This window comes from Crocuta crocuta, unplaced genomic scaffold, assembly GCF_008692635.1.
Source record: "Crocuta crocuta isolate KB4526 unplaced genomic scaffold, BGI_CrCroc_1.0 scaffold153, whole genome shotgun sequence".
NCBI classification, from domain to species: Eukaryota; Metazoa; Chordata; class Mammalia; order Carnivora; family Hyaenidae; genus Crocuta; species Crocuta crocuta.
The window spans coordinates 4,475,031-4,498,278 of NW_027529525.1; the positions used below are offsets into that span (position 1 = coordinate 4,475,031).

General features: G+C 36.4%; 1 protein-coding gene across 2 annotated transcripts in view; it reads left to right on the forward strand.

Annotated features, from left to right (window-relative positions):
- Positions 1–23,248, forward strand: part of CCDC148 (coiled-coil domain containing 148) — a 229,822-nt gene that overhangs the window by 130,188 nt on the left and 76,386 nt on the right. For both annotated transcript variants that reach the window (XM_077760972.1, XM_077760973.1), the window contains one exon: positions 20,462–20,602. In XM_077760972.1, the coding sequence (XP_077617098.1) occupies positions 20,462–20,602 (141 nt within the window). The remainder of the gene's footprint in view (positions 1–20,461; positions 20,603–23,248) is intronic.

Genomic DNA, 23,248 nt, shown 5'->3' on the forward strand with positions numbered 1-23,248 from the left:
AGGATGTAAGATGCCTGAAATTTTCAACCTGAAATGTTTAGAATAACAGAGTAAAAGAGAAGAGCAATTTACTTTTGTGACAAAATCACTAAGTTTGGTTATAAGACATGTTGTTTAAATGATAGTTATACTCCTAAGTAAAAATAGTCAACATTTTCTGTGATTTTAGTTTAATAAAATAGATATGTTGCAAGCTACTCATATACTGGTGAATTATTATCTGGAAGGTTTAGAAGGGCACACATAAAACCCTCAGAGTAGCTTATTAACTGTAAAAATCTGCATTATTAATTACATTAGTTGGTGACAGAGAAGGTAATGATGATTATGGTGAAAAAGGATAGGTCAGTTTCATGAAGGCAATTTGTCATAAATGTTTACAATGCTTGATTATTGTAAATACTAAGCAGTTATCTGTATAATTTTCTCTTAGGTATTTTTAAAAATCTAGAATCACATGACACCTAAATTGCTCATTTTTCCCCAGGAGCTTTTCTTCCAGGATTCATCTATGAAACCTAAAACTGTGAGTGAAATTTAGGAGCTATCCTCTAATAGAGCACACGTATGTGGTTCTGTCTACCAATATGTCAGCTTCTAGCTTTTATGAAGATACTAAGAATACTTTCTACAATAGGAAAAGGACTCCCACACAAAGAGTGCCTCTGTGTGTGTGTGTGTGTGTGTGTGTGTGTGTGTGTGGTAGTAGGATGCCAGAAAGATCTGTGCCAAAAAAAGCGTTGAGTTACACTTGTATTGTCATCAAGAAAAGTAAGGGATCTATCCTTATGAATAGATTAGCTTATTCTTACTTGCTAACAAAGCTACTTTTGTATGGACAACCAGAAAAGTAATATCTGTTGTCAAAAGTGATGATAATAATACAAACCTTTGTAAGATCCTAAGTTTACCTATGAATTATATTCTATGTGGACATTTCTAAGGGAAATGTGAGCTGCTTGAATATGGTTTTAGTGGCCAGAATTATCAGGATCCAGACACTTTTCCTGATACAAAATGAAGCAGGATTTTTCCTTTGCTATTTGCTTCTGTCCTAAATAACACAAAGGTCACTGTCACTCATGTTCCCTGTCCAGATCTGATGTGAGCCCTTGGACCCAGTAACAACCCCCTTCCATAAGAGACCACATCTAAGTAAGCCACCTCAGTTGTTTTTCATGTTATTCCCATGAGGCTCTGTCACAAAATGTGCAAATAAAATAAACAATGCAAATTTACAAATTAGTGAAGAATAAAAGTTAAATATTAATGTTTAGCAAGTTGACATTAATATTTGATTGTTTTCAATAAATCTGAAAAACTATCTTCACATATTTTATTGAGATTCTAATCAAAGAGACATATTTAATTATTAAAAACCCAACAATTTAGTCATATAACTTAGCAATTCTATGCTTGAAGGCATGCCTAAAAAAGTATCCACCAAAGGGGGAAACTGTGTTCCTGTGTTTCGTACATAGAATATCAGCATAGATACTGCTTGGTTCTGTTTATTTCCTTCCTCTTTGAGCTGAAGGACATTCCAAAGGTGCCTTAGCCTGAATATCACCTAAAGCAGAGCCCAAGAAAAGGGCTTATGTACAGATAATTTATTTTGGAAAGTAACCTCAAGGAGGAAAAGTAGGGGCTTTGAAGGAGTTAAACAAAGAAAGAGGGAAAGCCATTGCTAAGATATATTCTTGTGCTGGTCACCACTGTGGGCAACATAATATTCAGTCTGTGTTCATTCTCACCGGGAATCCATTCTTCCAACGGGAGGAATATGTATGTATGTATGTATGTATGTATGTATTCACCAGTGTCCATTCACTTTTGGTCAAAAGTTGCCCAGCAGTGGCAGCTTTTCCTGCATTTCTAGGTTTACATCATCAGAAATGGAAAGTTTTGCGAATATTTCACATGGGGTGGGGGGTGGAACAGAGAAGCCATGGGGCAGAAAGTGAGAGATACATAGTGCAAGTGAGATCAAGTTGAGTTGCTTTCAGGTCATACCTGTGAGCAGCTGGTTGCTACAACAGACACTGCAGTAAAAAGATGTGCTTACAGGATGTGAGGTGGGACATAGAGATGTCTGATATACCAGCTAATGAGGAGTAAAGATAAAATAATTTATAAGAGGTCAGGTGAATTGAAAGCACAATGAGATACCACTATGCTTCTGTTAGAATGGCTTTAGCCATTCCTCCACTCAAACACATATGCCCCAAATCTGACAATATAAAGTCCTAGAGAGGTTGTGAAGCAACTGGAACTCTTATACATTGCTTATGGAAATGCAGATTGGTACAGCAAGGTTGGGAAAACAGTGGCAAATTCTGATAATGTTAAACATACACTTACCATATGACTCACTGATCCTACTGGGTATTTATCCAAGTGAAATGAAACTTACGTTTATACAAAAACCTGCAGCAAATGTTTATAGCAGCTTAATTATAACCACCCCAAACTGGAAGCCATCCAAGTGTCCTGCAATTAGTAGTGGACAAACAATCTGTGGTGCATCCATACAATGGAAAACTTAGCAATATGAGGGAATTAGCTTCTGATACATGCAACAACATGGATGAATCTCAAATGCATTATGCTGAGTGACAGAAGCCAACCCCAAAAGACTACATGGTATATAATTCCTTTTATATAACAATCCGGAAAATGCAAATTTAGAGAGTCAGAAAACAGAGGAAAGGCACTGCATATGGGTGAAGGACTGACCAGCCTGGAAGAAGAGACAGATTGTGAGCATTTTTCAGTTAAAGCTAATGTTGTTATTTTATATGAAAGCGAAGTAAAATTCCATCAGACATCACTGAAGGTCTTTCTATTTTCCTACTGTTCATATTATAATCTGGGGAAAATGATACAGTCACTTATGTCCTATTTCATTCCAGTAGTATTATGTATTTAATAATAGGCTATGGGGTGGGGTGCCTGGGTGGCTCAGTTCATTAAGCATCTGACTTTTGATCTTAGGGTCCTGAGTTCAAGCCCCACATTAGGCTCCACACTGAGCATGAAGCCTATTTGAAAAAAATGGGGGGTATGGGCTGAGAATAAATGTAAAAAGCTGAATAAGTTCTTGTCTTAAAAGAATTCCATTATCTGATTGGGGAAGCAACTTTAAAATAAATAATTTCAAACTGTGATTAATTCTGTAATCGTATATTTTAGAACAAAATAATTTTCTGGTTGTGGCTGAGTCTGGGAAGGCTTTATAGAGAAAGAGATACTTGAGCTGAGTCTGGAAGAGTAAATATAAATTTCAGTTAAAATAAGAGGTAAGTAGGGGTAGCAGAGTGTTCCCGAAATAGAAAAGACTGTTCAAAGGCACAGGGGCCTGAAAGCAGCATGGCGTGTAGTTTGTTATGTGCAGAGCATGGAGGGTGAAGAAAGGAATATTCTGTGATAGATAATCTGGTATGTCATGCCAAGACTTGGAATTTCATCTAAAAGATGAGAGGATGAAAATTGATAGCCTAGGGACACCTAGGTGGCTCAGGCAGTTAAGCGTCCTACTTCAGCTCAGGTCATGATCTCACAGTTCGTGGGTTCAAGCCCCGTGTCAGGCTCCACACTGACAGCTCAGAGCCTGGAGCCTGCTTTGGATTCTGTGTCTCTCTCTCTGCCCCTCCCCTGCTCATGCTCTGTTTCTCTCTGTCTCTCAAAAATAAATAAATATTAAAAAGAATTAAAAAAAATAAAACTGATAGCCTAAATATTAATTAGGTATTCATAGGTTTGTTTTTTAGAATGTTTGTGTATTTACAATATTGTAATTTTGAAAAATGTACATAAAAATCCAGACTTTCAGCTTCTCTTGAAAAATTGTAACCTCTGGTAGCCCAGGACCTACATTTCCTTGACAACAACTGGCTGGAATCAACTAACTGGCTCTCTTAAGTGCCTTTAGGTAGGGCATGTGCCTATCCATCTGAGTACAGCCCCAGCCACCACCTATTGTCTTATACCCAGTCCCCTTTATTAATCTGATACTCACCTGACCCCAACAGCTATTTGAATTTGTGCCTCTGCTAGAGACAGTGGCGAACCATTGAAAGGCTTGAGGCAGTGGAGTAATATGATCAGATTTTTCATTATAAAGGGATTAGTCAGACATGATGTGGAGGATGGATTGACATGGGATAAATCTGAAAGTGGTGAGTCCAGTTAGGAAATAATTTTTATGATCTAGGAAAACGATGAGGAAAGTTTGACTGAACATGGTAGCTTTGGTGCTAGAGAGGAGATAAAAGAGTCTAGACATATTAAGGAGGATTTGGTGACAGCACGTGAGGGGAAATGGAGAGAAAAGTTTCTAGAGTGGCTCTTGAATTGGGCAACTGGATTATCTATGATGTCATCAACCTAGTTAGGGAATATAGGTTCTGAAAGAAAGATAGTAATTCTTTTTGTGTGTGTGCATTACTTTTAGAGGGTTGTGGGTTACTCTTTGGGGAGCTGAATATATGGGTCTGGATTCATGGATTTGGGAGCTTTGAGTGCTTTTATGGTACTAAAGTCCCATAGCATTAAGTCAAAAGGAAAGAACTAAAAGGAGACCCTGGGTACACCTGAGGGTACGTACATACAGGAGGTGGGTCCAGCTAGCCAATAAAGATGTACAATTAGCATTACTAATTCTGACATGTTACTAACTCTTTAAAATATGCTTTTACTCAATTATAAATTAGAGACATTCTCTTACTAATATTGTAGAATATGTCTTAATTTAAATGCTAATGATAATATTATTCAAGGATTAGATCCTCTTCCTGTCTGATTCATGGAATGTGTATGACATAGAGGATAAACACATATGAGAAACCTGGATTGCCACAACTTGTCTGACTCCTATGAAAAAACAAAGTTCTTTTAAATGTAAAAAGTCTGGGACATCTGGGTGGCTCAGTTGGTTAAGTGTCCAACTCTTGATTTCAACTCAGGTCATGATCTCACCATTGTGAGATAGAGACTCAAGTCAGGCTCTGCACTGACAGCATGGAGCCTACTTGGGATTCTCTCTCTCTCCCCCCCCCTCTGCCCCTTCCCTGCTTGTGCTCTCTCAAATTAAATAAATAAACATTAAAAAAAATAAATGTAAAAAATCCCCAAGACATTTGCAAATAATGATGTAGAGAATTACTGGTTGGTACCATTAGCTCTGTTGTGACAGGATCTTTCTTCTAGCTGGGAATAATTATCTGTAAGCAAGAAACTTGCAGTAGAACATAGACTTGAAAGACCAAATTCAAATTTCTAAATCTCATAGCTTAAGTGGCAATTAAATTCACACCATCATGCTTTATATGTCCTATTTAATATGCTTTTATGGATTAGGGTAGACTTGTCTCCTTGGCTGAGTAGTGTAGAATTTTATGTAAGGGGTCATAGCTATTTCTCTGAGAAACATATGCATAATAAGTAATTAGAAATTTGGGGAAGGTAGAGGAATATATAAATGAGCTTCAGTGAAGTTGTCATTTAGAAGTAAAACTGGTTAAATCTTGAACATAAAATAAATGAATTCAAAATAATGCATATTGTTCTAGTGTTTATCTGCTCAGAACATTCATTTCATAGGCTTACTAAGACTTTATGGAAAGGAATAAAACTTCCCATTTCTACGAACATATTGTAGTATCAGTATAGCAACGTGCTTCTTCCTTAGTATCTATTTGGAAAAAGTTCAAGACAGGATTTACCATCTTGTGAATGCTCGAGGAATTATTGTCTGTAACTTCCATTAGCATTTTGGAGGATAATCTGGGTGAGGTCCTTGTGCACAAATATAATGGCACCTTAATTTTGCATTTTAATTTTTGTTTTCCTCAACCCCCCTTTTTTCCTCTTGTTTTTTTTTCCCCATAAGAAGATATTGCCTTTTTTTCCCACCAATATGTTCCGACTGTACTTTCTACAAGAAGGCATTCAGGCAATACGCATATATCAACATGCACTATATCTAGTTTGAAATATTTATTGTCGAATAACATCCTAAGTGAAGGGGGTTCTGCTGATGATAATGGAAGTCACTTTCTTTTATGATTTTTCCCATTTAATCTTTTTGTGATCTCTGCTTGACTTCTCTTCTTGGTGCCCATATAGGTAAAATATAATGAGTTTGTGTGAAGAGATTAAAAGTACTGCCAAATTCTGTAAATTATCTGTTGTTGATTCTGTGCTATATATAAAAAGAACTGAGCTGATGGGGGAAAACAATTGTTCTCATTGTAGGCTTCCTGTTTGAGTCCTAACAATTAGGAAATCCATAAACTGTAATCACTTTTATCGTAGTCTATAATCATTTTCCTTAATTTTTGTTCTCAGCAGTAGTCCCCATATCATAGTTCCAAAATTATCTCATACCCATAAAAAAGCAAACAAACCTGTTCTATTGTTTACTGATCTATGAGTATTTCTCTTGAGGCTCTGTTAATTAAAATGATAACTCTAAGGGAAATATCAGAGCTGTGAGGTGTATGGCTATGCTAATGTAAACTTGTACATTTAAGAATAGTTTATTAATGCTTATTTACATTATATAATACACACCTTCTGCTTTCCCCCTCTAGATATCATACCACCCTTAATACAGGAAAGGATTCTAGCTAACTCCTTCTCTTCTCAGTAATCCCTTTCACTTGCATTAAGCAAATGCCATGTTAGGCAAATTTTATTTGTATTTTATTTTTAACCATAGCCCAAAGTAAGATGGCTCAGAATTGCAGAATAAAAAATGAAGTCATTCTGGCATTGGTGGCTTTATGGAAAATCTCTGATATAAAGTTACAATTATTGCTCAGCAGAATATTGTCTCAACTTTCTTATAGGATGTTTGTAAAATCACAGATATCTTTATAATGTGTTTCATAGGGTACGTTCTATGAGTTTTCACTGGTGGATTTTATGGATTATAAAAACTGCATAAAACTTGACCTCAGAGTATAAGAGGTATATAATCTAGCTGGGATATGGGATATGCATGTGAAATGATTGATAAGACCGTTTTTTCTTTTTTCAAAAAAAATGAGATACAATTGTCATATAACATTGTATTCGTTTCAGGTGTCCAATATAATGATTTATATTGTCCAATATATTACATGAGATGATTACCACAATAATTTTAGTTAACATCCATTGCCACACATTATTATCAAACATTTAAGATTTACTTTTTTGACAATTGTCAAATTTATTTATTTATTTATTTTGAGAGAGAGAGAGAGAAAGAGACAGAGGGAGAGAGATGCAAGGGGGTGGGACAGAGAGGGAGACAGAATCCAAAGCAGGCTCCAGGCTCTGTGCTGACAGCTCAGCAGAGCTTGAACCCACAGCCGTGAGATCATGACTTGAGCCGGAGTCAGATGCTTAACTGACTGAGCCACCTAGGCGCCCCTCTTTTAGCAACTTTCAAATATATGTTATAGTTAACCATAGTCACCACTCTGCATTTTATATTCCCAGGACTTATTTATTTATCACTAGAACTTTGTACCTTTGGACTCCTTCAGTGATTTTATCCACCCTCAACCTTTCCATCTCTATCAACCTCCAATCTTTTCTTTGTACCTATGAGTTCAATTTGCTTACTTCAGATTCCACATATAAGTAAGAAAACACAGTATTTGTCTTTCTCTGACTTATTTCACTTAGCATAATGCCCTCAAGATTTTTTCTTATTTCTCATGACTGAATAAACACACACACAATGTGTATGAGACATATTTTCTTTATCCATCATCCATTGATGGACAATTAGAATTTTCCCAAGTTTTGTCAATGAACATATGGTTGCAGATATCTTTTCAAAATGGTGATCTCATTTCCTTCAAATAAATATCTGGAAATAGAATTGCTGGGTCATATGGTATTTCTATTTCTTAATTTTATACTGTTTTCAAATAGTGGCTGCACAAATTTATATTCTCCTTTTCTGTACATCATGCCAAACTTGTTATTTTTCAACTTTTTAATGATAGCCAATCTAACAGGTGTGCAGTGAGATCTCATTCTGATTTTGATTTGCATTTCCCTCATGATTAGTGATGTTGAGTATGCTTTCATGCACCTGTTTTCCATTTGTATGCTTTCCTTGATAAAAGAATCTATTCAGATCCTCTGCTTATTGGATGTTATTTTTTTTCCTATTGAGTTGTATGAGTTATTTATATATTTTGGACATTAACCTCTTATCAATATATAATTTACAAATATTTCCTTCCATTTGGTATATTGCCTTTTTGTTTTGCTGATGGTTTCCTCTGCTGTGCAGAAGCTTTTTAGTTTGATGTAGTCTCACTTATTTTTGTCTTTTTTTTTTTTGCCTTTGCTTTGGTGTCAAAAAAATCACCAAGACAGATATGTAAGAGCTTATCCCCTATGTCTTCATCTGGAAGTTTTGTGATTTTATAAACAAAACCTTTTAATATAAGATAACAAAGTGCTAAATATATTTAACACTCACTTAATATACATTCACTGTGTTCTAGGCCCTGAGATAATTTCCATGGGAGATAAAAAGGAGAATAAATTAGTACTCCTTATCCACCAGGAGAAGATAGCTATGCACATATATAAGCCTAACCTTTCTGAAGACCTTCATTCTTAGAATATATACCCTAAAGTAGAGTCTTCATATTTTCTGAAGAATTCTGTCCTCTTACAGTCTAATCCTCCTTCTTTCTTATGAAATATTTCAAAGATGAGTTCAGGTCCTACTGGCTATGTGACAGCTTAATAACTTCCGCCTATCTTGTTAAAAGAAAAAAAAAGGCAGAGAGAAAGAGAGGATAAGTGGAAGGAAGTATGTGTATAAGGAATTGGTCAAACTAAAATTTCCTACTTTAATTATGGAAACCCAGAAGTGACGTGCTTGATAGTAGTTATCTGGATCTTAGGTTTACAGCCTAAGCAAGTAAACAATTTCTAATCTCAGTTTGGGACACTCATTCATTCGCCCAAGAATGAGCACCTACTTTGGGTGAGGCACCTACTTTGGGTGAGGCACTGTTCGAGGAGTGGGTTAGAACAGGAAATAAGGTCAAGTCCCTATTACCATGCAGCTTAAAGTTTAGTGGGGAACACAGACAAGGAAATAAATTAACTGATTAAAAATATGATTTTTTCAGTTTTGAGAAATAATTGGTATATCACTATATCTTCAAGGCACACAGCATCATGATTTGATATACATATATTATGAAATGATAACCACCATAGGTTTAGTTAATATCCATCATCTCATGATCTATAATGTACCTATATGTATCTAAAAGAAAAAGTCAAAAATTCTCCTTGTAATGAAAACTCTTAGGATAATATAACTTCATATAATGATAAGTAAAATGAAAATAAAGCAAGACAGGCTTGAGAGTGACTAGATAGTGTCTATTTTAGACACTATTTATGAATACAGATCAGAATGGGTTAGCAAATGTTGGGTGAAATCATTAGAAGGGACCCCAAATGACCCCGAAGGATAGATGAATAGAAGTGAAGGCTTTCTAGGCAAATGTCTGGGACAGAGATAAGCATGAATGTGTAGGAGCAGGGAGGAGAGGAAGAGGCAAAGGAGGAAGAGGAAAGTCTGGCTTGTCTCCTCTGGGGAGTAATAGGAAATAAGGTCAAATGTGTGGGTTCAAGTCCAAATATGCCTTTAAAGATTTAATTCTCCTTTTGAATAAGGTGGTGTACAAATAAATAGATACAAAAGCCACTTGAAATGGTAGCCTATGCAAAGCTGCTATTATTAGAATCTTAAACAGGGGAGCAAATATATGTGATAAGTTGTCCAACAGACAAATGTATACAGAATGAGTTTAATCAAAGTGGCATGAAGCCAGGAAAGTCAACCAGAAAGCAATTGTAGCAATCCAAGAATATAGTTAACATTTGTGCAGGACGTATGCCTTCTTATCTCATTTATTCATCTATTCAAACTTATTCATTGAGTATTTATTAGGGTGTCAGGTGGTGTGTAAGGCACTGGGGATGTAATGGTGAGCCAGATGGTCTCTATTCTGGTGGAGATCACAGTCTGGTTGAGAAGCAAATGCTGGTCATGTAATCGCAAGACTAAATATCTCATTTTAAACTGTGATAAGTATCTTGAAGGCAAAGTAAGCTGTTACAGGAGCATGCAGCTGAGGGCTTCACCTCATGTAGGATGGGTAGGTAAGGCTTTGCTGACCTTATTGGAGCTGAAATTTGGAACTGAGTAAGTATTTATTAGGAAAAGATGTGGGAGAGGCAAAGAGGAAGAGAAGAGCACTCCAAACAAAGGAAATAGTATGTACAATATCTACGTGGCTGGAGGAAATGTGCCCTCTTAAGGAATTTGTAAGTTGATCAAGTACTCCTGGAGTGCAGAGGTTGAGTCTATGATTGGTATGGGTTTATGAGCTGGGGCTGAAGACATAGGCGGGCCAAACCCTGGAGGCCTTATGGAAAGCATTGAAAGTATAGGCAGTAAGGTGGGGTTGTGGGCATGGAATGAAATAAGAGTAGATGCCAGATGCATCCTTGTAGCATTAGGATAGGGGCTGTGAAGATGGAGAGAAGTGAATGGTTGTAAGAGATAGTCAGAGGTACTTGGTAATAAATTACATTTGGAATGTCAGGGATAAACAGTGTCAGAATGATTCTTGACTTTCTGGGTTGTGCACATTGATGGTGTTTGCACAGTAACCCTGTAAAGTGTGCATCACTGTTGTCTTACTTTACATTAGCCTGTAGTTCTAGGTGTTTAAGCAATGTACCCCAGAGAATACCATTAATCATTTACAGAGGTGAGACTCAAGCTCTGGTTTATGATCACAAAACCTGGGTTCTCTCATCTGTCCTGTGCTGCTGGGTTTATTGCAGAAAGAATAAGGACTGTGGTTTGATGACAATGCAATAGCTTTAGTCTTTACATCCCAGAATCATAGAATTTTAGCATTATAAGGGATTATAGAGAACTTCCTGTTGTATTTTTCAAGCTTCTTGAAATACGATGAGAAATGTATTTTACATCATACACACACACGCACACAGGACTGTTTTTTGAAACAGCATTACTATAATGACATGAGATGCACTCTGATATTTTCTGTTCTATTTCATAACACTAGTTCTCATTCACAAAATTAATTTTATTATCTGATGAGTTATAGCCCTCTGTTCGAAGAAGTGATCTAGTCCTTTTCCCTTTTTAAAGAATATTTGAGGTCCAAAAATAGGAAGTGACTTCCCTGTATCTCATAGTCAGCAGGCAAGTGATTTCCTGACTATTAGCCTCATTTTCTCACAATATTATACAATTTGGCTTTGTCAGCTTTATACACAAAACTGACTGAAAAGTTTGTAGATTTTTGTGCCTTATGAAAAAATATCTGTTGATAGTTTTCTGCTTATTGACATTTAGTTTGTTTCTTTTTCTACAAGTTTTGTTTTACAGTAAAGTTAAGACCCTGCAGGATCCTATTAAATTAAAATTTGCAAAGCTTTATTTGAAAAGTTAGGGACATGAAACAGTCAAGATAATAATGAATACTCTTTGAGATTCTGAGAAAGCCTAATAAAAAGCCACGGAAAATAGAAAGTGGTTATCCAAGGAAGGTGATAAAAAAATGCACTTATGAAGTCACCCAAGAAACCAAGGGACAATTTTGAAACCAAAAGAAATAACCAAGACTTTCTATTAAGTAAAAATTCCAAGGAGAGAATAGAAAACTTTAATAACATGTGCAAAATCACAGGTCCTTAATTCATGAGTAAAGTTTAAACACAAATGAACACATGAGATTAAAAAGCATAGATAATATTGAAAACCAGTGGAACAATTGGAAAGAATTTAATGGAACTATCAGAATATTTCAGATTTAATAAAATGAAAATTTGAATTTTACTCAGGTGAACTGAATCTAAACACTTACAGAAACATTGAGGAAAAAGAGAAGGGGATTTGCTTGCCACATTTTTGCACATGTCTTCTAATAATTGCTAGACATATGAATTAGTTGTTGAAAATCCTGACAAGATTTTCTGGATATTTACTCTGTCAGCAAGCAGAAGAGGAAATTAAGAGTATGGAAACAAGTAGGACTGGGGAAATCAAGGATCAAGAGTCCCGTGTGGAGGAGTTAGAAAATGGTAGCATTATTGGTGGGGAGGGGGGGGGGTTACTTTTTCTTTCTAAAGACCAGTCCAGTGTGAGGAGGGGAAAATGTTGTCAATCTAACTTCCAAGTATAGCCACAGAGCCTTATCCATGCATATACCAAGTATTTCTTGAACCTTATTAAGTACCAGATGCATGGTAGGTTCTGAATAGAGGTTATGAATGAAACAAATTTGGTTCCTGCCCTTAAGAAGTTTGTAGCCAAGTGGAAAGTACAGATAAATGATTTAATGCATGTTGTAATAAAAGGGAGGGACAGGAGGATTAGGAGGAACTTAACAGAGGACCAAGGGAGAGAAGAAGGGGGGAAATAGTGGGGGAGAGGAAGAGAGGCAAACCATGAGAGACTCTTGAATGCTGAGAACAAACTGAGTACTGATGGGGGAGGGCGAGGAGGGGGGAGATGGGCATGGAGGAGGGCACTTGTGGGGATGAGCACTGGGTGTTATATGGAAGCCAACTTGACAATAAACTATTTGTAAAAAAAATAATAAAAAATAAATAAAAAAGGGAGGGACAATGTTCTAGGTAGGTAGAGAAGAGGCACCTAACTTTGGACATGGTGAGTTAGGGAAGGCTCCTGGAACAAACAATAGCTAAGGTTAGAAATGAATAAGGGTAAGTGGAAGTTAGCCAGATGGATCGTAAAGAAGAGAACTTGTTTGTCTCAAAGATCACATCATACCATGTATTCAAGGCCTTTATAAAGCATAGACCTGGCACACAATAAGCCCTCATAAATGGCAGTTTTCAATATTTTATTATTGCCGGTTATAGGTAGTGGTCAGACAGAACTTTTCCTGGATAAGGCAACACACATGACACAATGTTCCATGAATATGAGTAATAGAATTCTGTATTAATATTTAATTGTCTGTTATTATTTAACAGGCTTATAAAATACTGATGTCCTCACTGTAACTCATTTTGCTTGCAGAAGAAAATTGCAGAGCATGTCATATATTGTGATGTCTCCATTTAAGAAAAATATCAATAAAATAGAATCAGGATAATATAACTTAAAGAAATTATGGAAGTCACCTGATCCAATCCTTCCTTTTAACACACAAGAAAAATGGATTAGCCATTTACTCAAGGTAACAAAATTGTTGGTCAGTGGCAGAGATAAGACAGAAAGGCAGGTGTTCTAACCAATGATCTGATACTCATGTCCTTTATACCACATTGCCACTTATAATAGACTTCTGTCAAAGCATTCAACTTTGTTGTAAAATTGTGTTAATATTGTTACCTTGCTGTTAATTTCCATTATAACCTTTGAAGTTTTGATGGGCTTCATTTTTTGTTTTTCTAGTACTTTATTTACTCTGAGAATGTGTCTGTTTATTAATTTCACTTGAACCATTTTACTTTTACATTAAGACCAAGGAATACATGTAATGCTACTAGCCATTTTCATTTTAAACCCTTAATTTGTAATTTACAATAGATGAATGTATTTTAAACTTCATTTGTTCTTTGCTGGGTTAAGGTTTCATTCAGATTGTACCTTTGGCAGGAATATTAAAGTATTAACCTAAAGACCTGGAAAAATGTCCTGTAGTTAATAATCTAAATAATGCTTTCCTTATAACAGGCTCCTGCCTGCCACCGCGGTAATGTTCTTTCGTGGTGATTATTGTTGCACAGTTATGTTCACATGCTCTGTTTAAAGCTATATAATTAACAAACCCTTTAAAATAAAACCACTAAAATGTTCTCCTGGGCTATTCTTCCTTTTGCTCACTGTTCACTCAAGAGTCTTCTATACTTAAGCTTATTGTGATAATATTGATTCCTTGCCCACCTGCCAGCTTTCTTATTCTTGGGCATCTCGAAAAATACCATAATCGGTTGTCATTCTCTCCACATGGGAGCCATCCAAATCCCTTGGCTGCCTCTGGGGATCCATTGGATAAGGATTTTTTTTCCAACGGTACCCTTTTCGCACCAAATTCTTTACCATGTCCATTGTGCATTCTGAAAAGCCCTGTTTGCCCTACTGCCTGGGTACCCATTGATGCAGAGCCTTTTTCTAGTCAAGATCTCACAACCCTAGCTACTTAGGATATAATGCTACCTTCAACAACTTTCTCTCCTTTCCTCCTTACCATTTTTAAGGTATGATTATAATTACAGATGCTATTATGACCTATTGATTTCAAGCACACCTCTAAGGGTCCATGACCATTCTCATGATTCCAATATTAAATGGAAGCAATTTAGTCTCTAAAGACTGATGTGGACTTGCTCGAGAGTCTCTTCCCCAGAATTTTATATATACATGCATTGCCTTACAACTGAACCTGACAATTGGATTTTGGTTGCTGAACCTGTATTTTGTTCCAGGATTCTTTAGTATGTTTGCCCCATTTAAGAACATACCATAGCCTCTCACGATATGGTTTTCACTTATGTGGATTTAATATAAACCTAACCAGTTAAAAAATTAAAAAGATAAAGAACTACCATACTCTTTTTTTCTCTGGAGAGCAGGAGAAACATCATTTAGACTTGCAAATGACAAGGATGAGTACATTGGATAAACTGGTGGATAAAATGTGTTGCACCAGTTTTACTGGTCTGCTTATTGTTATGATGATTGTTGGTATTTTACTATACTTGCCTTTGGAAACAGAAATCTTCTCCAGTTATAGACATTAGCTTTGAATGGGCTTCTTTAAATCTTATGACATCAAATATGTAGTGTTTATTTAATGATTCCCTTAAATTAGTCATAAATAAAAAGTTGAGAAGAGTAGTTCTAGAACCCAAACTTCTTTCTACTGAAATTTATAAAAACAGTTTTAGTATTCAGAAAGGCTAAATGTATGCCATTTTCCTTTTCATTAGTTCATTGTGCCTCAAATCTCCCTTTCTGCTTCTGAGAATTTTGAGCCTACAGCATTTTATTATATGAAACTCTTTGTACATACATGATATTTTATGGTTTATTTATTTATTTGTTTATTCATATAAAAATTTTAGTGTGGAAAAATTTAAACATCCACAAGTTTATTATCACTCATTTCTAATAATTATCAGCTCATTAGTCAAGTTCATCTCATCTATATCCTTACCCACTGTCCCATGACCATTGGATACTAGTGAGCACATCCCCAGATGTCACACCATGTCATCTATTAGGATTTCAGTATATATCTCTAAAATTAAAGCCTCTTGAAAAAAAACATATTTTTGATAGAGAATGAACACCAGTGGGGTAGGGGCAGAGAGAGAAGGGGACAGAGGATCTGATGTGGGCTCTGTGCAGACAGATGTGACACTCAAACTCACAAACCCAGACATCATGACCTGAGCCGAAGTCAGACATTTAACTGAGTGAGCCACCCAGGTGCCCTGAAAGTCCTTTAAAGTTTTTTCAAATTTCAATTTTGTTGATTGAGTCCCCATACTATTGTTTAATATGTTTCTCCATTGGTTGAATTTCCTATATCCTGATACATAGGTCTAGAGGTTGGATATTCATTTTTATTTTTTGTCAAGAATACTTCCCATGGGAACATTGCATAGTTCCATCAGGAGGCCAAGCCATTGGCTTGTTTCTCTGTGATGTTGATTGTTCAATTTGTTCAGTTGTTGTCACCCACTAAAACGTTTCCTATCTGCTATTAATGTGAAGTGTTTAGTAATCACTGATGATCAGAAACAAGGATTTATTATTCCATTAGATGTTACAAAATATTCTATTCTAATACTTTTATTTCTTCTTAATTTATTAGGCTTTTAAATAAAATTTTGTTTTGGTAAATTAAATAGAAAGTAATTATTGAGCACTTATGATGTTCTAGCACTCTGCTAATCAGTATAAGAGGAAGACAAAATACATATGTATCATGGGCTTACTGTAAATAAAAATTAAACATTATGCTCAAAATGAATAGAGAACAGCTATGGTATGATAAGTGAAGTAAGAAGAGGGAAATGATTATGGGTTGAAGAATGTTTCATGAAAGATGTGGGGCATGTATTGGGTCAAGGGGCATTCTATGAAATAGGAGAAGACTGAGGGTATTCCAGGTGGCAGAATCATTTGGACTACGCCATGAGGCTAGGAACAAGAATGGCCACATAAGGGAAGGCACAGGAAAGAATCTGTGTAGATTACACTTTAGCTAATTTAAAATGGGGCATTGATTGTGAGTAAGGAAACTAAATTACTTAGGTCCTATTTGGATAAATTGGTATTAGCCCATGAACTCTGGTATTTTTCTAAATACATGTCGCAGGTAGACTTTGGGTAAACTAGGAAACTACAGTGAAGTGGCCAAGGGAAATTCAATACTTTAGAAATTGATTTGTCATGGGGCGCCTGGGTGGCTTAGTCGGTTAAGCGTCCGACTTTCGCTTAGGTCATGATCTCGCAGTTCGTGGGTTCGAGCCCCGCGTCGGGCTCTGTGCTGACTGCCAGCTCAGAGCCTGGAGCCTGTTTCAGTCTGTGACTCCCACTCTCTCTGACCCTCCCCTGCTCACGCTGTCTCTCTCTCTCTCTCCTAGAAATAAATAAAACATTAAAAAAAAATTTAAAAAAAAAAAGAAAAGAAATTGATTTGTCATAAGTAAAACTCATCTGATCTTAAGAAATGTAAGATAGGGGGCACCTGGGTGGCTCAGTTGGTTAAGCGCCTGACTCTTGATTTCAGCTCAGGTAATGAGCTCACAATTCGTGAGTCTGAGCCCCATATCAGGCTCTACCCTGACAATGCAGAGCCTGCTTGGGATTCTACCCCTCTCTCTCTCTTTGCTCTTCTCCCATTAATGCTGTGTCTTTCTCTCTCAAAACAAACCGACAAACAAACCTAAAAAAAAGAAATACAAGATTGCCCAAGTCAGATATAAAATGTAAAGAATTAGTCACTTTTATAGATGTGCATGATAATAAAAAAAATACAAACCACATAAATACTTGTGGTTCCACAGAACAATCCAGGATGTTTGAAAGAACAGGCAGGTGCACAGGGCTCGGTGTGAAACTGGCAAAGTTAAAGGTGTTGAACTTAATTTTGAAAATATTGTATTTTAGGTGCACATGCAAAAAGTAAAGGCCTTGTGTTTGCACGTATAGGAGGATTAGGAGGAACTTAACAGAGGACAATGGGGGAGAAGAAGGGGGGAAATAGTGGAGGAGAAGGGGGGAGGCAAACCATGAGAGACTCTTGAATACTGAGAACAAACTGAGGACTGATGGGGGGGGAGGGGGGAGACGGGTATGGAGGAGGGCACTTGTGGGGATGAGCACTGGGTGTTATATGGAAACCAACTTGACAATAAACTATTTGTAAAAAATAATAATAATAATAAAGTAAAGTCCTTAAGCATTTCTTAGGATGGGATTGCAGACAAAAATATAAAGCTTATATTGTACATTTTAGCCATACACGCAGAGGTTATAGGTTAACTTATAGGAGACACACACAACAAGCATAGAGAGGCTGAGGTCCAAGAGAAAGGATAGCAGTAGAGTTGGAGGTGGAAGGTGGACAAAGAGAGCTGTATAAGAAAAGAGTAGTATTCATTGGTGGAGAAGTAGAGAGAACAAGGTCATGGGCCAGGAAAGAGCTTTCCTAAAGAAGAGATGGTCAACAGGGTCAACATGATGTTCCACCATCACTAGCAACATTTGACAAGACACTTGACTTTATACAGCACATTACAGATGGAAGATGGTTTGGTTTGGAAGCAGGAGATCAGGACAGAAGGTGTGATGATCTTATTCTAGGAATGGGCTTCCCAAGAAGATATGTATAATGGCCAGGATAAGCAGCAGACTGGGAAACCTAGGTGTGTCTTGAAAACAAGAGTCTAAATTTCCTTGGTTATTTTGATAAATAGGGGGAAGTATATTTTTAGAAAAGAAACTGAATAATCAAAGTGCAAAAAGAGCTTAACTATTAGTCACTTTAATTACTTGCATTTTATTTACTCCATTCTCATTTTATGTATTAACATAGTGAGTCATGCTTATATCAAACATAAGATATGAGGTGTTAAATTGGAAATGCTAGTTTCTTCCTCTCCTAAAAAGAATTCTGCACACATCTCCATCTCCCTTTTCTCTGATTTATTAGCTTTCTTAGTGCACATGGAAAATGTAAATGTTTGTTTCTATTTTGTTAGTTTCATTGGTTTGCTAGCTACAAAGATAACATATTTGTTGTAAAAATGTCACCTGGCACAGAAAGGCTTAAAGAATAAATTTTTAAAATTTCTTGAAATGATGCTATTCAGAGATAACTAGTATTATTACATTGATAAATCTCCTTCCAAAACTTTTTCTATGTATAGGTACATAGATGACACTTTATATTAAGGATATCATACTATTAATGTGGTTTTACCCCTGCTTTTTTGCATCTAATAATATTTTGTGGACATTTTCTTTTTTTTAATTTTTATTTTTTTAAATAGTTTATTGTCAAGCTGGTTTCCATATAACNATTTCCACTGGATACTCTTTCTTGCTTTGTCAAAGATTAGTATTAGATTTGTATACTTTTGGGTCCACCTCTGAGTTCTCAATTCTGTTCCATTGGTCTATGTGTCTGTTTTTGTGCCAATACCATACTGTCTTGATGATGACAGCTTTGTAGTAGAGGCTAAAGTCTGGGATGGTGATACCTCCCATTTTGGTTTTATTCTTTAGTATTACTTTGGCTATTCGGGGTCTTTTGTGGTTCCATACAAATTTTGGCATAGTTTGTTCTAGTTTTGAGAAGAATGCTGGTGCAATTTTGATTGGGATTGCATTGAATGTGTAGATTGCTTTGGGTGGTAATGACATTTTAACTATATTTATTCTTCCAATCCATGAGCATGGGATGTTTTTCCATTTCTTTGTGTCTTCTTCAATTTCCTTCATAAGTTTTCTATAGTTTTCATCATACAGATCTCTTATATCTTTGGTTAGGTTTATTCTTAGGTATTTTATGTTTTTTTGTTCAATTGTGAATGGGATCAGTTTTTTTATTTCTCTTTCTGCTGCTTCATTGTTGATGTATAAAAATGCGACTGATTTCTGTATGTTGATTTTGTACCCTGCAACTTTGCTGAATTCATGGTTCAGTTCTAGTAGGCTTCTTGTGGAGTCTGTCAGGTTTTCTTTGTAGAGTATCATGTCATCTGCGAAAAGTGGGAGTTTGACTTCTTCTTTGTTTGCGGACATTTTCTATGTCATTGGATATAGGTATATAATATTCTTTTTCAATGGCAGTCATTATATGAAATACCTCAATTAATTTAAGCCATCACCTGTTGCCAGACATTTAGACTCTTTCTCATTTTTCTGTTTAAGCAGCACTACAGTGTGCCCTGTGGATACATTTTTGTGACTTATTCAATTGATCGTCTTCTTGGAATAACTTCACCAAAATGGGATTGTGGGCCAAAGGCTATGCATATCTTATTTTGTGATATATATTTACCAATTTCTCCAGGTCCTTTAGAATGTTATACCAATTACAGTTCTACCAATAGCACCTACCAGTACCCAGAAAGTTCTTTTAAATGTCTAAACATCTTTTTTTTTCATCTTCATTCAGACTCATTTCCCTCTCGTATGAAATAAGAAGGATGAAGTATATTAGTGGTTCTTAAACTTTTTAGGATCTTAGGATCATTTGAGAAATTTTGAAAACTGTTGACCAGAAACTGGAACTGTTGTTCTAGAAAAACACATTTGTGCAGAAATTTTTATGTACTATTTATGGGAATTCATATATTCTTTGAAGTCAAGTCACAGATTCTGTAGGATCTAGGATCTCGCTCCATGAATCCAAGGGAAGAATCTCTGCAATGAGGTGATTTTAAAGTTACTCTCTCTCTTTTTTAATGTTTGTTTGTTTTTCACAAAGAGAGAGAGAGCGAACTTGAGCAGGGGAGGGGTGGGGGGAGGGGGAGACACAGAATCTGAAGCAGGCTCCAGGCTCTAAGCTGTCAGCACAGAGCCTGATGCGGGGTTCAAACTCACAAGCTTTGAGATCATGACCTGAGCTGAAGTCGGACGCTTAACCAACTGAGCCACCCAGGAACTCCGGTTACTCTCTTGTTTTAACACACACACACACACACACACACACACACACTCCCTCACACACACACTGCATATATATATCATGCACATATCACACACTCATGTGCACTCAGAATTTTAATGAATATTTGGAAAAACTTTGACGTCTGCTTGACATAGGACCTCTTCTCATTGCGATCTGTGAGATGACTTGGTATCTTTACTGGAATGAATTTCTATTTATTTCAGGTTCTTCAATGGCGAGTCCACCAGGAAGAAGTAGCAAGACTGGAAATGGAAATTTCTGCCAGAAGAAAAGAAAAAGAGGAGGAAAAAGAGAAGCTATGGAAGAAGAAGGAATTGTTACAAAGAGCAGAGAAGAAAAAGAAAGTATGCGATCTGCATTGCTGTGAATGTGTGAATGAATGTTTAATTACCTGATTGAGTGTTGAGTGATCTTGGTGTTTGGCATGGAATCATCATAGGCAGTTCTTAGAAAGATTCATGAGATTCTAGTGGAGCCTTGATTCAATTCACTTAAGCTTCTAAGATTCGTGGACATAGAGGAGAACCACTTTACTGACCTGCCTGAGCACAGGTACTTGTGATTAGAAGAAATGCTGTAGGTAAAGACAAGACAGGGTTTGTGACTGCAAAGTCTTGTACTAATTAGAGACACGTGGGAGAGCATTTTGTTTGCAGTGTAGCAACTGACTGTCAAAAGCTGTCTTTGCCAGTAAAATACGTTGTACTGGGGTCAGAGCAATTCATGCAATACCAAAAGGCCCTTTAAAGAATTTACTCTTGTTTTATTATTTGTTAGATTGTTTGTTTTTCATTTACTGACATAAATTCATCACTCTACTTTTGAGCAAACATTTGCTTCCCAGTTCTCAAAATATTAATCACAACACTTATTAACAGCTTTAAAATGATTGCTGACAATCTGTGGAAGGAAAAAAGCGTACTTGATTTTAGTATATGTGCTGCAGAAGCGAGCGCAAAAAAAGCATATTTGAGGCAAGATTTTAAAAATATATCTAGGGTATTTATTTAGATATTTTTGTTAGTTTACACCTTGAACACTGATAAAAATAAACACATTAATACTCATCACCTAGCACTGAAACTTAATATTTTTTACTCTTTTTTAGATATACTTTATTTTACAGATAAAGTTCAAGTCCTCTTTTGAGGGTTTACTCAGGATCAGTTTCCTTTTTACCTCCACAAAGTCAGCCTTGATCATAATTTTATTTCTACCTTTCCAAGCCATCTTTTGCTTTTAACATCTTTTAATACATAGCTTGGACAATTACATTTTTTTTCATGAATACTCTCTTACTGTATCATTTTGCAGCATGTACTTATTTATTTAACCTTACGCTTTTGAGATATAGTCATATTAATAGGCAGACACCTAGTTCACCCTTTTCCACTGCTACATGGTGTTTCATTATAGTGCAAGGCTATGTTGCTCTAGTGGCTGACACTTAACATTTCTGAGGTTTGGTTCTTGCAACGGTGCTGAAGCAGCCTCTTGTCATGCAAGACATGACAATTCAGACATAGAAATTTAGTTCTTTAGTGTTTAACAGCAGTTTGGCAGAAACCGTTCTATAGTTTCTCAAGTCAGAATCTCCCCTTGGCTTGAAGCTGATTGTTTTGTTAGCTGGTGCTCTGGCTCGTCTCATCCACCCTTTCTCTTGCCTGGATTTCTCTTCTCATAAGTGAACAGCAGTACAGATAGAGAAACGATTCCATGTACAACCTCTCCTCCCCCAAACCCCAAGGATTCTGAAGAACAGAGAATTCTCCTAATTTTTCTTCTCAGAAATTTGTCCATTAGAGTATGATACTGTCTTTTTTTTATGATACTATCTTCTGGCTGGTGTAACATTTTAATTTGTATTCAATGCCAAAGTTTACCATGGTAGGTGCCTAGCTCTTTTCAAATTGATCTTTAAAATATTAGATCACTTTTTCTTCTGTGCTTTAAAACTTGAGTTGAACATAACATTCACAGTTTTCATAGTTTTGTCCCAAGACTAAAGGAAAGTTTTGATTCATAGGCTGTTGGGTGATAATCATAATATTTCAGAAGCGTCTCTTCATTTATGAAATTATTGTCATGATAAAATCAAAAGATAATGTCTTTCCATAAACTATCCCTAGGAGCTATTGTAACAAACAAAATTACTGTGCTAGGTGAACGTTAAAGTACCCGATATGTAATATTGGTCCCAGTATTCCCCTTTCACTAGATTCCCCTTTCACTAGCTCTTTGGGTGGCTTGAGGAACATAAAGACTACTCTACATCACAACATTTTAGGAGGTTTTGTTCCTGTATGGTGCCTGGAGCTCTATGCTATCAAAGCAAGGATAGTTTCAGCCTCACTCCCAAAACAGAGATTTTAAGCAAGGTTCACAGAAAAAGGAGACCTAGTCCTTTATTGGTCTAGCATGTCATAGTTCTCTCTCAGTTTGACCAGTTCCTAATCCAGCATTGAAGCTCCCCACGTTGTACAGCTGAAGGATGAAATATAATCAGGGAAGTCAGAATAACTTCACCAGCCATGGTCCACCAACCCTGTGACCTTCTGCCTTACCTCAGAGTTGTTTCTGGGGAGGAATCTATCATTTTATGATCTTGTAGCCTCAAGTGACATCACACCTGTAAATATTGATAGACTCAGCATTCCATAAAACCTTCGCACGTCGGTGGTCCCCCTTGTCCTCAGGTAATGTGACAAATACTCAGAATTATATTTATCCTACAGATAACCAAGGAAGAAGAGAAACAGTTCTAAAATACAAGAGAGTAGGCTATCATAAACAGAATGCAGGCTAGATGGCTAGAATAATACTTCTTCTCAGGAAATTCAAGAAGCTCTGTGCTTAGGAGGGAATCCAGAGTAGCTTCTCAATTTAGATCAAGTCTATTTTCTCACTGTGGGAATCTGTGGATTCTTATGAGAGCAATTTATTATGAAATCTCTTCTCCAGTGTTTCTTAATCTAATAATATACTGATCT